The 16,318-nt window shown below is 42.9% G+C and overlaps 1 protein-coding gene across 12 annotated transcripts in view; it reads left to right on the top strand.

Annotated features, from left to right (window-relative positions):
* AMPD2 (adenosine monophosphate deaminase 2) overlaps positions 1-15,930 on the top strand; it is a 66,318-nt gene extending 50,388 nt beyond the window's left edge. For 7 of the 12 annotated variants that reach the window (XM_058178073.1, XM_058178064.1, XM_058178070.1 and 4 more), the window contains 11 exons: positions 2,354-2,443; positions 3,409-3,538; positions 4,424-4,618; positions 5,044-5,175; positions 6,308-6,471; positions 8,923-9,049; positions 9,502-9,665; positions 9,971-10,091; positions 10,764-10,937; positions 13,306-13,416; positions 14,980-15,929. In XM_058178073.1, the coding sequence (XP_058034056.1) occupies positions 2,354-2,443; positions 3,409-3,538; positions 4,424-4,618; positions 5,044-5,175; positions 6,308-6,471; positions 8,923-9,049; positions 9,502-9,665; positions 9,971-10,091; positions 10,764-10,937; positions 13,306-13,416; positions 14,980-15,195 (1,624 nt within the window). In that variant the 3' untranslated portion in view covers positions 15,196-15,929. Of the gene's footprint in view, positions 1-2,353; positions 2,444-3,408; positions 3,539-4,423; positions 4,619-5,043; positions 5,176-6,307; positions 6,472-8,922; positions 9,050-9,501; positions 9,666-9,970; positions 10,092-10,763; positions 10,938-13,305; positions 13,417-14,979 lie in introns of all 12 variants that reach the window. The other 5 variants (XM_058178066.1, XM_058178065.1, XM_058178067.1 and 2 more) reach the window with 2 other exon arrangements.
* The last annotated feature ends 388 nt before the right edge of the window (positions 15,931-16,318 follow it).

The raw sequence follows: 16,318 nt of genomic DNA, 5'->3' as shown, positions 1-16,318 counted from the left end.
CGAGGGGAACCTTTACCCTTTACTATGTGCATACAATGTACAGTGATTAGTATTGCCGCAATAACAAGAAAGCACACTTTTTTTCTCTATCCATTTGCCCTCAGGAAAGTAATATATATTAAATAGTGAGGGGGCTGTGGTTGCCAATCAGCCGTACTGAGAGAGAGATTTCAATTAGGAAGACTTATTACTCGCACTAAAAAGTAATAGAACAGAATAAGTTAAAGCAAATAAATATGCACTGTACTTTTATTTTTATTTTCACATTCAAAGCAAAGTGTTATATATTAAAAAAAGGTTATTTAAAAAAATACATAAACCCTCACTCTTTAGTAACAAAATATATAACAGCTTCATGACATCCTGGGAAAGTTATGTTAAACAAAAAGCCTTTTAAAAGTACATTGCAAGTGATGGAAAGAACACAATGGTGCAGTCGGAAAGACTGTCACAAGTTTGCTATGATTACCAACCATTTCTCTTCAGTTCCCATCAGCCTACATCAGGGTCTGCAAACTTGGCTCTTTTAAGACTTGTGGATTTCAACTCCCAGAGTTCCTCAGCCAGCAAAGCTCTGGGAGTTGAAGTCCACAAGTCTTAAAAGAGCCAAGTTTGCAGACCCCTGGCCTAGATTAAAAACGCAGGAACTGAAAATGGAAAACACCTTCACTGTTCTCTGAAACCAATTACTAAATGTAACATATCTGTAGCTTGTGCTAACTGAATAGTCAACTCGGACTTCAGCATCACTGAAGGCTTGAAAGCCACACTGATTCTAAAGCAGGCTACTACAGTCCAGACTAGAAGCTTCATATGTGTGGACTTCAGCTCCCAGAATTCCCCAGTCAGCATTGTTGAAATCCACGCATCTTAAACCTGTCAAAGTTGAGAAACGCTGATCCAGGCTGATACTAGTTTTTGTATCAATTGCAGCTAGTAAAATACATTTCTGGACTGAGAATGAAACAGCAAGGAAGGAAAAGCAGAATACTGCTGCTCAGCATCTTCAGTTGCTCTCACTTCGATCTGATATGGATCCAGCCATCTGACATATTACCCTTTAGCTCAGGGGTATCAAACTTGCGGATGACACGTTGTCGTCACGTGACGTCTCACAACTTTTTCCCCCTTCGCTAAACTGGGGGGTGGCGTGTGACACATCCGGCCTGCAGATTGCAAGTTTGACACCCCTGCTTTAGTTCATAACCAAGTTAAGGGCTCCAGATATTGGGCTCCAGTTGTACTGCAACTCCTTGATATGATATAAAAGAAACTTTGAGGACAATGTCAGGAAGAGGACATATACCAGGAGTCTCCAACCCCTGAGCCGCAGCTTAGTACCAGGCTGCGGCCCCATTCAGAATCAGGCCCCACAAGCAGTGGGCCCTCACGCACATAGCTCCAAATGGAGCTATGTGCGCCAGTGTGTGCCCCTGCTGCTCGCGCAAGTGGAGCTGCCCGCATACGTGCCCCTCCCCCCCCACTTGCACGACCTGGAACCATCCACTCTTCTCCCTCACTGCCACCGGTCTACAAAGCTGGAAAAATTGGGGACCGCTGCTCTAAACCATCTGTTACAGCAGTTACACATATTTTGCATTGCTCATTTCCTCTCTGCCTAATATAGAAAAGCAGTTGTTATTCTATACTTATCCTAGACTGAATGTAAAACCCAGGATTTTGCCAATTCAAATTTTAAAACAATGTTTTAGCCTTTAGGCTGACAAATCATTCAGAACATCTTGTTTCTCTTATTTTTCCTAGTAAAATGCTTCTTACAATTTTTCAAAATATTAGTGACAATGATATAGGTTTTTTTCCCCTGGATTATTGGTGAGGCTGACAGGTTTATATGTATTTGGTTACTCAAAAAACTATCCTCTATGCACACCAGTGGTGGGATTCAAATAATTTAACAACCGGTTCTCTGTCCTAATGACCAGCTGGGTAGGTGTGGCTCGGTGGTCATGTGACCGTGTGGGTGTGGCCAATTCAACACCACTCACGTTGTAATGCCTTAGCTGTTACAATGTAATAAGGGTTAGCCACGGAGGCAGTTTCTGTAAACAGAGCAATAAAGATTAGGCTAGAAACACCACCAGAATGTTTCCGTCCTGCCTTCCTTACAGGATTAGCCTTGTAAAGTGGGGAAAAAAAAGTAAGATTTCTTCCAACAACCGGTTCTCCTAACTGCTTAGAAAGTTAACAACTGGTTCTCCCGAATAGGTGCGAACTGGCTGAATCCCACCACTGACGCACACCCAAGCAGTGGTGGTTGTTGTTCTTTCCTTGCTTTCTTTCAATGATGCAACTTTGCTCATATCATATCTGTTTTCTATTGTATTTTGAAAAGGAGCACTGAACTGGACTTGCCTTATCCTGACCTGCAGGAGTTTGTGGCTGACATGAATGTTCTGATGGCTCTGATCATCAACGGCCCCATGTAAGTTTTCTACCTTTTTGATCTGGGCATGCAGAATCAAGGTGTCAAACTCCCTTTCAAAGAGCCATTCTACAAGGGTGGCTTACATACATTATGATCCTAGAATCTGTTATGTAAAACACATTGTCATCATAAGATTGCACGGCAGTCACATTTATCTTTTTTTGGGGGGTGGGGCGATTTTAACATAGTTCATAGTTCAAAATAATCATATGATTATTTTCTGGGATAATCAATGTGTATTCTTCAGGTTGAAAGAAAGTTTATTGGACTTTTTTTTTGAAAGAAGCAGTGTCCTCCAGAGCAGGGGTCTCCAACCTTGGCAATTTTAAGCCTGGCGGACTTTAATTCCCAGAATTCTGGGAGTTGAAGTCCGCCAGCTTAAAGTTGCCAAGGTTGGAGACCCCTTCTCCAGAGAATGTTTCAATACAACTTTGAATACCAGGAGCCAAAACCAGATGCTTTGCTTTTCAATTTCTTAGCATTTTTGCAAGTAGACAGTAGTCCCAAAAGGTGTTTTTTCAAGAAACAATTGGACTTTCCGGTTTTTTCTTTGAAGACGTTTCACTTCTCATCCAAGAAGCTTCTACAGCTCTGCCTCTTGAAAAATCATCTTTGGGATAACCATAGCTTGGATGATTGCGAATCTGCATAGACATACATAGACAGTAGCTATTTAAAATAGCTACAGTATCTACTATTTTAGAGTAGGCCGACTTGGCATAGGCTTGATTGTATGGGATCTTTAGTAATTCCCATATTCTATTTCTGGAAAGAAGGACCTCGCTTCCCCACCCATGTAAAACTTTCTGAGTTATCAATTTATAGTACTGAGATAGCTTCTGGGATAATAATAATAATAATAATAACAACAACAACAACAACAACGGAATTAGATCGCAAATGGAAAATGTTCTGATTAGGGTGTGCAAATTTTAAATTGTTCTCTTTTCACCTTTGGACAGAAAATCCTTCTGCTATAGAAGACTTCAATACTTAAGTTCAAAGTTCCAGATGCATGTCCTGCTCAATGAGATGAAAGAGCTAGCAGCTCAGAAAAAGGTGCCACATCGTGACTTCTACAACATTCGAAAGGTAGAAGCACTGTATAATTTGAAAGTATGTGCTGGTAGTTAGATTGTTGAGACTAGAAAGTTCAATAGTTATTATAGAAAGCTTCACCAGTACAGCCCTTTACCTCTTTGTAAGAGAACACTAGCTGATCCTTCTGCTTTTAGCAAAATACTTTCAACAGAAATGATGAGTTTTGCACTCAGATTTGCACCTCTTGGCCCATTTTGGATTGGTGTAAAGCAGTGTCGGCAAACCTATGACATGCGTGCCGGAAGCGGCACGCGAAACCATCCCGCAAAGAATGTGCGGCCTTGCTGGCTCCTTTTCCACATTTCTGTGATCACATGCACACCAGTCAGCTGTCCGTCACGTGTGTGGAAGTGGCGGAACCCAGAAGAATGGCGTTCTGGCACACATGCGCAGGCCAGCACCCGATCTTCTGGGTTGACATTGCGTGCATGTGCAATGACCAGCTGTTGGGCGCGCTTCCATGCCAGTATCCAGGTGTTTGGGTTCCGGCTTGCGCATGCGCAATGGACCGCCGCTCTTCTGGGTATCTCCACTCCCACTCACGTGAAGGCCAGCGGAGCCGCCCACACCTCGCGGGATGGTTTCACGTGCCACTTCTGGCACAGAGGCCAGCACGCAAGAACGTAAAAGGTTCGCCATCATGGATATATAGGGATTGTCTTTTATAAAAACAAAATCCAAACAATTGTGTTAATGCATACCGTATAACAATCTTGGAAGAAAGTCAGCATTACTTCCGTATTACAGATTGAAAAATAGAGTTGAGTTTGAGAATAACAGTTTTTCTTGAAGTCAGGTAATGAACTGGTGTCTTAAGATAACATTTGAGCTTGCATCTTCCTAGCTTCTATAGTTATCCACTAATCCTTTGATCAGGTGGACACACACATCCATGCCTCATCCTGCATGAATCAGAAGCATCTGCTACGCTTCATCAAACGGGCTATGAAGAAACACCTGGAGGAAATCGTTCATGTGGAAAAGGGCAAGGAGCAAACCCTTAAAGAGGTCTTTGAGACCATGAATCTCACAGCGTACGATCTGAGTGTGGACACCCTCGATGTCCATGCGGTATGTCAGATGCGTTCATCAAAGAGGGTAGCTTTCCTCTGACTTACAAAGAGAATTAGAAACTACTGGACTAAATAGCGAGCTTAACTATGGACACAAAACTTGCTTATTCTTTCCAGTAGAATGGTCTCACGTGCAGAATGGTAGTTCCTGACTTTTTCAGGTCTATTGGAACACAGCTCTAAAGTTGCCTCGGTTATAAGCAACAGAGAATCTGATCTTAATTAACTCCAACAAGTAATTTGGTAGTATTTATCAAAGAGTATGTAGCCGCTTCTGATCTTGGAAGGCACTGGTTTCCAATCAAAGGGGGATGATGGAGGGCATTCCGATTAAAGAAATATAACTTTATGAGTAGGGCTAAGCCAGGAAGAGAAGGCAGTTGCCTTCTGGCTTATTTATTTTGGCATTCTCTCCGTTAATAGGATCGTAACACCTTTCATCGATTTGATAAGTTCAATGCCAAATACAACCCCATAGGAGAGTCTGTTCTGCGGGAGATTTTCATTAAAACAGACAACCGAGTCTCTGGAAAATACTTTGCTCATATTATCAAGGTGAGTGCTGCTGTAATGGTATGTGGGAATGTCCTTGAGAGACAGGGAATTTCCACAGCCAGGGAAACAGTTGGACAAGAGGCAGCCTGCAGAAGGAATGTGGGAATGGCAGATGCCTCAGAAGGGACCCTCCCTAAGTTTTTTAGGCTGCAAAGGCAGTGGGGGAGAAATGGATTTTCAGACTTGCAAGATTCATAAATGTAACCTTATAATAAAGAAGGATCAATCCATCTAGTTGTGCTTCACATCTGGATTATCTTGCAAGTTGGCCTCATTTGTACATATTTTCTTAAAGCCAGGGGGCTGAACAAGTTATGCAGAGTTAAATATAGCTGTCTTTTGGGGCTTTGAAGCTTGGGAGGATCAAGCAGGTTGGTTTTGGAGAAGTAATAGAAGTGATACGGTAAGTCAGGGGTGTCAAACTCGCGTCGTCACGGCGACATCACATGACATATTGTGACTTTTTTCCCCTTCACTAAATCGGGCATGGGTGTGGTCAGCACATGACACATCTGGCCCACAGGCAAGTTTGACAGCCCTGATATAAGTAATAAAGTCACACGGGGGTGGGGGGAGCAGAAAGGGGTAATGAGTGTATAAAGGTTATTTCTTGATTACTGCAAGCCCAGTAATGGCCATAACTCACTTCTAAACATTAGAAGCCCATTCTTAAATGTTTATACATTTGTCCCTCAATTATCAGAAGTTGAAGCCATATTCGTGTCACACCATGCTACAATACTTACCTAGCCATTGGTATGCCTACGGTATGCCTAGCCTATTCTATGGGCTAATATTGGGCTTAGCATTATGCATGAAGGAGGCTCTGCGTCCTAGTGTGTTGTATGAACCTAAGAAACTTTATGACTAAAATAACAAAAGTGGATCAGGCCATCTGCAGTCAGTTTCTCTATTTAACTGCCTAATTTGTTGAATGAATCTCAACCAACCTCTTGGTCACTCAACCTGGCTCATAGGATTGTTGTTTGGGAAGAAAAGGAGGGGAGTTCCCCATCCAAGTCACCCAGACCTCCCAGACAAAAGACGGGATAAATGAACATGTATTTTTATTGTTTTTTTAAGAAAGAGCTCCTATTCTTAAAGTGCTAACCAGCCCATTCTCTCCTGGTAGGAAGTAATGTTTGACCTAGAAGAGAGCAAATATCAGAATGCAGAACTGCGACTGTCTATCTACGGCCGAGCACGGGATGAGTGGGATAAGTTAGCCAAGTGGGCTGTTACCCACCGAGTGCATTCCAACAATGTACGCTGGCTGGTGCAGGTGCCTCGGCTATTGTGAGTACCTCTCTCTTGGTTTTGCAGTTTCAAAAGCATGCTGAGACTCGCAGAATCACAAAGGGCTTTGCATACATTAGCTGCTGTATTATTAATACTCAACAGCCGCTTCTGTCTAGTAAAAAGTGGGTATAGGACTTGCTTTTTATATATATATAATTCTGCACCCAGATTGTACTGTAAATAAGATAAATGTTGCCCTTCCACTGTCTTTTTTTTTTTTTAGAAGATTTATAGAAAACCATGTTGTTTGAAGAGGTATGATTAAGGTTAAACCTTAGAGGCTGCAATCCTGGAACCAATTTCAGAGCATTCGTGTTTAGGATCAGTGAGATCACTGTGCCTTATTATATATCTGGGTATCCTTGGGAAGAAATTGTTCTATTGCTTTATAGAGGGCTCTTTATGCTATAAGTAGCTTTCCACTGTATTTTTTGATGGTCAGGGAGAGCAACCATATTGATAAGAACTGTAGAGGGCTCTTTAGTTTCCTGTGGTTGGATCTTAGTTTTGATTTCCACAGCAGTTGTAATCCCAGTTAGTGGCAAACCACCCTTTGGATGTAGCTTCTCAATATCAGCTTATGAGCTAAGTGGTAGGACTTGCACTGATGATGTTACCGTATCTAGTTAGGTAGTGGAACATCTGAATTGGAAAGGGTTGCAACAGATTTCTGTCTACTGTTCAGAAAAATACCACCCCTTTGTTGGTGGCGTCAGGGGAGGGAGGATGTTCTGACCTAGGCTTCCTGAGTCGGTAAAACACATGAGTAGTCCCCAAAACCTCTTTAATTTCAACAGTTGTGAATTCTGTTCATTCACAGATGGGTCCCAAATAGTTGTAAAGAGTCCTTCGGCATAAGGCTGATAATCACCCACCTTTATCTCCCTTGACACGCTGCCAAAGACCTAACTGGCAAAGCCACATGGAGTCCAGAATCAAACAGAGCTTCAGACTTTAAACCGCACAGAATTAACAAGTTGCTTCCTACAAAGGGCTCATGTGCCTTTGCTCCTCTTTTAAGTCTTATGGGAGGGGCCAATCATCTCCAAGCCTTACTCCCAAGTCGTCCCTTTTGTTTTAACTGTTCTTGGCCTTCTGGCAGCTCTGCGCATGCGCACACTGGGAACAGGCTCCCCCTGTTCCTCTTCCTCGCTGAGGTACGACTCTGGAGGCTCTGGAGGCAGCACGTACTCTACCTCCCAGATGGCCCTTTCTCTGCCTCAACGCAGAGACCTCATCCGAGCCTTCCCCAGACTCCAGGACTGGCCCATGTTCCTCCTCAGCCTCCTCATGTCCAACTGTGCTGCCAGCTCTGCAGGCTGCTGGCAGACCACAACAGAGGATGGGGGAAGAGCCAGTTGCAAATCTGTTCCCCACAACCTCAAGAGAAGTACCAGGACTAAAACTACTTTGAAAGTATTTGATAAATGGCCATACAAACTTGCACGCTTTTCCGAAAACATTCATTCTCTTGCTGAATCACTGGAGATTCTCAAGCATCCAGTTCATAGTGGTCTCAAAGGTGCTTTTTCCAAAAGGCAGTTGGATTTTCTTGTGTTTTTTCCCCTTGAAAACATTTTGCTTCTCATGCAAGAAGCTTCTTCATTTCAAGACTGAAGAACCTTGTTGGATGAGAAGCAAAACTTTTTCATACCTTTGGGGAAAAAAGCACCTTTGAGTGTAAGATAGTTATTCCTTCCAACCATCTCTGCTGTGTGACATCTGCAGTGAAAACTGTTGGGAATTGGATTTGCTGAAGCAGTTGGATTACTTGAGTGATCTGACTCTCATTCCCAGAAGCTGTGCAAGCCTCAGTACAAAGCAGCTGATTTTAAGTGTGATCAAGGCACACTTGGGTATTCGTTCATCATTTCTGTGGTAACTTTAATGCCAGAGAAGGCAGAGACGTGGGAAGAAGTGTTTGTGGTACCAGAGTAAAATCGATTTGACTGGGCAACATATTTATTTATTTATTAAAATTACTTATTTATTATTTATATGCTGTCCATCTCCCCTACAAGCTGACTCTGGGCAGCTTGAGATTTTTCTGCCCAGAGAACAGGGAATTGGGTACCACCTAATACATTGACAACAGAAGGGGGGAAAATGAACTAGTTTAGTCTTCTAGGACAGGGGTCTCCAATCTTGGCAACTTTAAGACTTGTGGGCTTCAACTTCCAGAGTTCCTCAGTCAGCTTTGCAGCTTTGAGTTGAAGCCCACAAGTCTTAAAGTTGCCAAGATTGGAGAGCCTGTTCTAGAAAATATGCTACCCACTCCCCTCTTCTTCCAATAATCAGGGTATATGGAGTGTCACATTACACAACTGCTAATTATAGCCCTCAGTCAGGTCAGAACAAAGTCTGAGGAACAGAATTGTCAACTGTGAGGAATGAAGAGATTTATGTGTGATGGAGCACTGTCGCTTCTTGTTTCTTGACTTTTAACAGTGACGTATACAAAACAAAGAAACAGTTGGCCAACTTTCAGGAGATGTTGGAGAACATTTTCTTACCTCTCTTTGAAGCCACCATCAATCCTGCTAGCCACCCAGAATTGCATCTCTTCTTGGAGCATGTAAGTAGGGATATTGGAAAAAACAACCCTAATTTCTAGTACATTTTTATTTTATTTATTTATTTGTCGAGTATATATTAGATAATATATAGAAGTATAAGCATGAATTGCATACATAAGATAAATACAATTAAGGGGAACATTAGAACAGGGACGGTAGGCAGGCTGGTGCTCTTATGCACGCCCCTTACTTTTAAAGGGATGGCTAATAGTATCTCTGCATTTGGGGCAGAGTGAAGGACAAATGTTATATATGTGATTCTTGTATATGCTTGATCCTGAAGACCATTTAGTTAGCATATAGCGGAATGGTTGATATATATCAGTCTTAAATAATTGACATGATCACTCTGGCTGGTTTGCATAAAATGAATGAAGCTGCAAGAGGCTTCAAAATCCACAGGCATATTTTCAACCCCTCCCTTTCTTTCCTCTGGTTTCTGAATGGGCAGGTGGATGGTTTTGATAGCGTAGACGATGAATCCAAGCCAGAACACCATATCTTCAACATGGACAGTCCCTTACCTGGCAATTGGATGGAAGAAGATAACCCACCATATTCCTATTACCTTTATTACACCTATGCTAATATGGTGGTGTTGAATCATCTGCGTAGGTAGGTGGTCTGCTTCTTATCTCCCTCCTCACCCACCTTTTCTGAATATGCGACTGCTCCAGAATGGTTTTTAGGGCCTTGAATGGTTTTTCTCACCTTTCTAGTAATAAGAGTAACACATTAAGACCCTCAAGTACCCAGATCTTGTGGTCTATGTTTCAGCTTCATATCTTTAGTGCTGTAAGTTGGACATTAATTCCTGTTCCTCTTTCCCATTTTACCAGGATTTTTGACTTCTCCTTTTCCAAAATGCCATTCATTTGATTGACTAAGCTGTATATTTTGCTTTCCTTTTTTTTCCCTAGGAAGAGGGGCTTTCACACCTTCGTGCTGCGACCTCACTGTGGGGAGGCCGGACCCATCCATCATCTTGTGTCGGGTTTCATGCTGTCAGAAAACATATCTCATGGCCTCCTTCTCCGCAAGGTAAGGGAACGCAAATGAGTTGATACCACATCTAAAAACATGGACATGCCTGTATAGGTGGTGAAGCAGAAACATTGCTTAGAAGCAAAGCTGCTGCTTAAACCACCACATATCTTTGGGTATTGTGATAAAGGCTACTGTTGTGGTAAATATGCAGTGGGAGCCTAGGCAGAAGGCAAAAAGAAAATCACATCGCACTCGTGTCAGAAGCACCAAGACGCTTCTGGGTTGAAAGGGTTAGCCGGTGACATCACCATTCTCTGGGGGATGCCCAGTTGGGGATTCCTTTCCTGTCCACATTAATGTACTCACCGAAGTGGTACCTGTCTAGTTACTTGTGAATGTTATGCTTTCAAAATGCTAGGTCAGCAGGAGCTGGAGCAAGTGACGGGAGCTCATCCTGTCCCATGGCAGCCTTTGGGTTTCAAATGTGGGCTTGCTGATTGTCAGCCCAGTGCCCTGTAACTACGTGAGCCACCATGCTCCTAAAAAGAGAATGTGAATAGATCATGCTGGTGATACTTGCAGTCTCTTGAAAGAGTTTTATTCATGACTCTTCCAAATGGATTGAAGGAATGGGGAACCCATGTATATTTATCCAGAAGCAAGCATTAGGTGGGGCTCAGTGTTTGCTTGAGATACCCCATGCCTTAACATTGAGTTTCTCTCTAGGCACCGGTGCTGCAGTATCTCTACTACCTGGCTCAGATTGGCATTGCTATGTCTCCACTTAGCAATAACAGCCTGTTCTTAAGCTACCATCGTAATCCGCTACCTGAGTATCTATCACGGGGCCTCATGGTCTCCCTGTCCACAGACGACCCCCTGCAGTTCCATTTCACTAAGGTGAGTGTCATGTAGCAGGTGTGACCCAAAGGAATGAAAGATGGCACAAGGGATGCCCTTCTTTTTAGCTGATATAGTGTGGCAAAGTATTAGAAAACATAGCTGTATAAGTTTTTCCTTTGCCTGTATCATACGTTAATTGCATAATGCTTCATTCCAAGCAGCAAAGCCGCCACTTTTAGATCTTTGCAGCAGGGGTGGGTTACCTTTGCTACCGGTTCACAACGGGACTGTGTGCAAGCTTCACGCACATGCGCAGAAGCTTCCTGATAACATTCAGGTCAGTGGGCGGAGCCTCCCACCGGTTTTACTACCAGTTCGCAAGAACCAGTCTGAACTGGGGGCAACCCACTACTGCTCTGCAGATGTCCCTGTTGTACTTGGTTTACTGCATGTGCTTCAACAACAGTTCCATGTTTTCTCGTCTTTATTTCATGTGTGCATCATAGCCAACAGGTACTGAAGGGTGTATATTGCCATTGTGTAAAAACAAAAAATATCTAAAAAAATTATAGATTAAATTCCAGGTTATTTTTGTAATTAGCAGCCAAACATCTATGAGACACAGGGAAAGTGTTAGGAAGCAAAATCTTCCTTGTCCAGTGTAATTGAAATGTCTCCACCTAGTGGCTCAAAGATCAAATTTTGGCCACAAGAACCAAAGTAAAAATGGTGTAAGTAGAACACGCTGTCTTTGGTTCAGTCTGTAGAAATATTTGTGGCAGCTTGGGACAGACGCCCCAAAACTAACTGTTTTTGGAAAAGTAAGATGTTGTTTTAGCTGTTTTACAAGTAGCCCTGGACTTACAACAGTTCATTTAGTGACCATTCAAAATTACAAGAGCACTGAAAAAGTGATTTATGACCATTTTTCACTTGGGTCGCGGTGTGGCTCAGGCTGTAAGAAGCCTGTTATTAAACACAGCTGCCTGCAATTACTGCAGGTTCGAGTCCCACCAGGTCCAAGGTTGACTCAGCCTTCCATCCTTTATAAGGTAGGTAAAATGAGGACCCAGATTATTGGGGGGGCAATAAGTTGACTTTGTATATAAATATACAAATAGGATGAGACTATTGCCTTACACAATGTAAGCCGCCCTGAGTCTTCGGAGAAGGGCGGGATATAAATGTAAATAAATAAATAAATAAATAAATAAGTATGTCTTTTATATCTGCCCCATGATCAGGTGATCAAAATTCAGATGCTTGGCAGCTGGTTCATGCTTATGACCGTAGCTGTGTCCCAAGGTCATGTGATCCCCTTTTACAGCTTTCTGACAAGCAAAGTCAATCGGGAAGCCAGATTCACTTAGCATCCGGGTTACCAACTTACCAACTGCAGTGATTCACTTAACAGTTGTGGCAAGAAAGGTCGTAAAATGGTGCAAAACTTACTTCACAAATGTCTCACTTAATAACAGAAATATTGGCCTCAATTGTGGTCGTAAGTCAAGGACTACCTGTATATCTTTCACTTCTCCGAGGCACACACTGTTCTCCAATTTATCTGTTGGAAATAAAATAATGGAAATGTTTTCTGCTCAGTTTCTATTAAAAGTAAACTTGTTTCATTCCTTACTGATGTTGGATTTTTGTCCTGGTGTGGAAGTGGTTGCCTTCTTCTGTGATACTTCTCCACTTTTCAATCTAGTTTATAGCTCTGGACCAGTGGTGAAATGTAAAATTTGTTGCTACCAGTTCTGTGGGTGTGGCTTGGTGGGCGGGGTAATGTGACTGGGTGGGCATGGCCAACTTTTTTTTTAACTTTTAAAAGCATTTTTTCTACAAGCTCTTTGGCCGAAGAGGTTGTAAAAAAATGCTTTTAAAAGGCTCTGACGATCCCAGCTAAGTTGCCTGATTGTCAGAGGCTTTTGGTTTCTTTTCAAAGCATTTTTTTTGCCTTTTAAAGAAAAAAAAAGCCTCTGACGATCAGGCAACTCAGCCGAAGAGCTTGTAGAAATAATGATTTTAAAAGGCTCTGACGATCCCAGCTGAGCCATGTGATCATTAGTTATTGTTTTTTTACTTTTAAAAGCATTTTTTTTGCCAAAGAAAAAAGTAAAAAAAAACACCAAAAATCTCTGATGATTACGTGGCTCAGCTGGGCATGGGGGGGGGAGGGATTTTTGCTACCGGTTCTCCGAACCACCCACCACCATCGCTACTGGATCGTGTGATCCGGTCCGAACCGGGAGCATTTCACCCCTGCTCTGGACTTCTCAGTTGCTGCCTGCTGCAAACAGTTTACTTTGTGCACAACTAATTTGATATGTACTAACGTTGCTGAAGCCGGTCCTGTATCCTATTTTGCTACTTGGAAATGTTCTACTTGCATGTATCTGGGTCTGACTGACAGTATTGCTTCCAGGAACCCTTGATGGAAGAGTACAGCATTGCCACACAGGTTTGGAAGCTCAGTTCCTGCGATATGTGTGAACTTGCACGGAACAGTGTGCTCATGAGTGGCTTCTCCCACAAGGTAATGTAGAATCTTCTCTGAAAGGGATTGGCTTCAGGCTTCCCAAAATAATGCTCTGAATTTCAAGGGGAGAAGGATTTACGGAGACTTATTCATCTGAACCAGCCTATTCAGACTTAACACCTACATGCAGCCTCCTCTTCAACCAAGTCTGTACTCAGGGGAAGGAGATCCCTTGAGGATTAATGTAGAAGAGACCCTATCTAAGGCCTCCCTTCCCTTGATTCCATCTGCAGCAAAAGAGCAGCCTTTGTTCTAAAAGCGTCATGGCAGTTCTGGGAAATTAGGCTGGAAATGAATCCAATTTATGCTGGGGAGCAGTGGTGGTTTCAATTTTTTTTACTACCAGTTCTGTGGGTGTGGCTTGGTGGGTGTGGCATGGCTTGGTGGGAGTGGCTTGGTGGGAATGGCAGGGGAAGGTTACTGTAAAATCTCCATTCTCACTCCACTCGGTGGAAAGGTTACTGCAAAAATCCCACCCACCCCGATCAGCTGGGACTTGGGAGAAAGAGAATAGATGGGGGCGGGGACACTCAGAATTTTTACTACCGGTTCTCCAGAACTGGTCAGAACCTGTTGAAACCCACCTCTGCTGGGGAGGTTGTATATAAAGACCTCTGCAGATGTGATCCTTTCACCAGTGAGGTAGCCACACTCCTGATTATGAAGTTCAAAAATAATTTGTCTTAAAGAGTGCAGTGGGGGAGTTCAGAATGCCAATATCTGCCTTGCCTCTTTTTTCTTCGGCCTTCCTTTCTCCCATGTACATAATAGCTGCCATTATGTTCTCACTTATTATGCTCAATCCTTATTAGATTGATTTTAATTTTTCTGTAGGTTTCCCCCCCCAAAGGCTGTTTCTACATCCCCAAATCATTGGTTTGTTCTAAGCTTAGGGCAGCCTGCTTGTTGTGTGTGGGTGCCAGGGAATTAATTATATTAATAGGACATGATAAACCTACTACACCTTGATACATCTTTTAAAATTCCAGGTGGCATTCCACTCTTGATCAAAATCCCAGTGAAACTTAGCACATTAATGTGCAGCAGCAAGAATAAGATGGATATTTAAGGCCTTTTCTCTGATAGTTTTAACCACTCCAAATGAGCAAAAAGCAGAAATGCCTATCTCAAGACTTTTATCTTTGCCATTGTAGGGCCACTGTGCCTCTACTAAGGTATCTTGTTCTCATGGACTGAATGAAGGGTAGCTTTTCCGGGGGTGGGGGATATTATTGAGCTATTTGTGCAATTCTTTGCTAGGCAAAAGTCCAGAGAAGCACTAAAGTCAACATAAGGTGAGAATTTAAAATCCATGAGTGAATGTATTAGTTTGCATGTGTGAGAGAGGTAGAGAGGGAGGTATAGTTGGTGCTAGTTCTTGTGGTTTTTTTTAAGGATTTGTTTATTTATTTATTAAATTTAGACTGCCCATTTCACTCCCAGAGTGACTATGAATTATACCATATCCTTCATTAATGTTTTTGGCTTTGAATGTCCAGGTGGAAAACATAGACTGTCCTTTGGCTTAACCCTGCATCGATTTCTGCCTTTGTTCCTCAGGTGAAGAGCTACTGGCTTGGACCCAACTACCTGAAGGAGGGGCCAGAAGGCAATGACATCCGTCGTACCAATGTGCCAGATATCCGGGTAGCCTATCGCTATGAGACACTTTCCCAGGAACTGACTCTCATCACCCAGGCTGTGCAGACAGAGATGCTGGAGACCATCCAGGAAGAAGACCTTCTGACTATGAGCTCTATCCGGGATACTTGCTGAAAGAGACTCATTCATAATCGGTCTCCCTTTAAGCCCCACACTGGCTCGACAAGCTGCGTCTGTTATGTGAGCGCAAAGAGAGCCTGATCATCCACCTCCCTCATCCCAGAGACTTTTCTACTTTCCCGTTGTGTATGTGTATGTGTGTGTGTGTGTTTTCTTCGGTATCTCTTGGAAATGTTTCCATGATTTCTTTGCACTTGGTAATCGGCTGGGGCTTCCTGGAAGATGAATAGTTAGAAGCGTCTCCAAGATTCAGGCCCAGGAACCAAGGAAAGCATCTGTAGTGTGAATGGAAAGGCTGGTCAGATTGTTTGAGAGTCAAGGCCAAAGAGGTAGAAAGGAACATACGCCAGTTCAGTACAGAATAAATTCTGGAAGTCCTGACATGTGAATACATTTGCCCGGTGGCATCTCTACATGTATCCTGAGCAACATCTGCCAGGGCCAAAGTCTTTTGGGGATGCCTTGCTCTACCTTGCTTTTGTTTCAAGGGGTTCCCATTGGCTGGTCAAGCATCTCTGAGAGGCTGGAACCAGTCCTGCAGGGCAGAGCATTGTGGTCAATCCCACCAGGCAAGAGCCTCTATTTTTCAGTGTTAAGCTCCAGCATGGTGTTTTTCAACCTTGACTTTAACGCCCAGAATTCCCCAGCCAGCATGACATCTTAAAGTCATGACATCTAGATCAGGGGTCTCCAACCTTGGTCTCTTTAAGACTTGTGGACTTCAACTCCCAGAGTTCCTCAGCCAGCTTTGCTGGCTGAGGGACTCTGGGAGTTGAAGTCCACAAGTCTTAAAGAGACCAAGGCTGGAGACCCCTGGTCTAGACATCTTAATGTTGTCAAGATTGAGAAGGACTCTCTAGTATGAAGTGGGGCACAGGACAGATTTCACTTCCTTTAAAGCCCAATAACGTTTGTCTTTTTCGGCTCAGGGAAAGCACTAACCTTTGATTCCCTCCATGCTTTAAAGGTAAACAACTGCACTGTCAGGGACAAAGTGGACTTGAGATAATAGAGGTATTGTTGTTAGCATGCCAAATTCTGGGTTTTTAAACGTTTTGTTCTGTATCTTTTGTAAAACTCTTGGTCTCCCTCTACAACCAAGTATTATAAAAGACGT

Source organism: Ahaetulla prasina, chromosome 3 (genome assembly GCF_028640845.1).
Source record: "Ahaetulla prasina isolate Xishuangbanna chromosome 3, ASM2864084v1, whole genome shotgun sequence".
Taxonomy (NCBI): domain Eukaryota; kingdom Metazoa; phylum Chordata; class Lepidosauria; order Squamata; family Colubridae; genus Ahaetulla; species Ahaetulla prasina.
The sequence above is the reverse complement of the archived record's forward strand: the minus strand, read 5'-3'. Positions and strand labels throughout refer to the sequence as shown.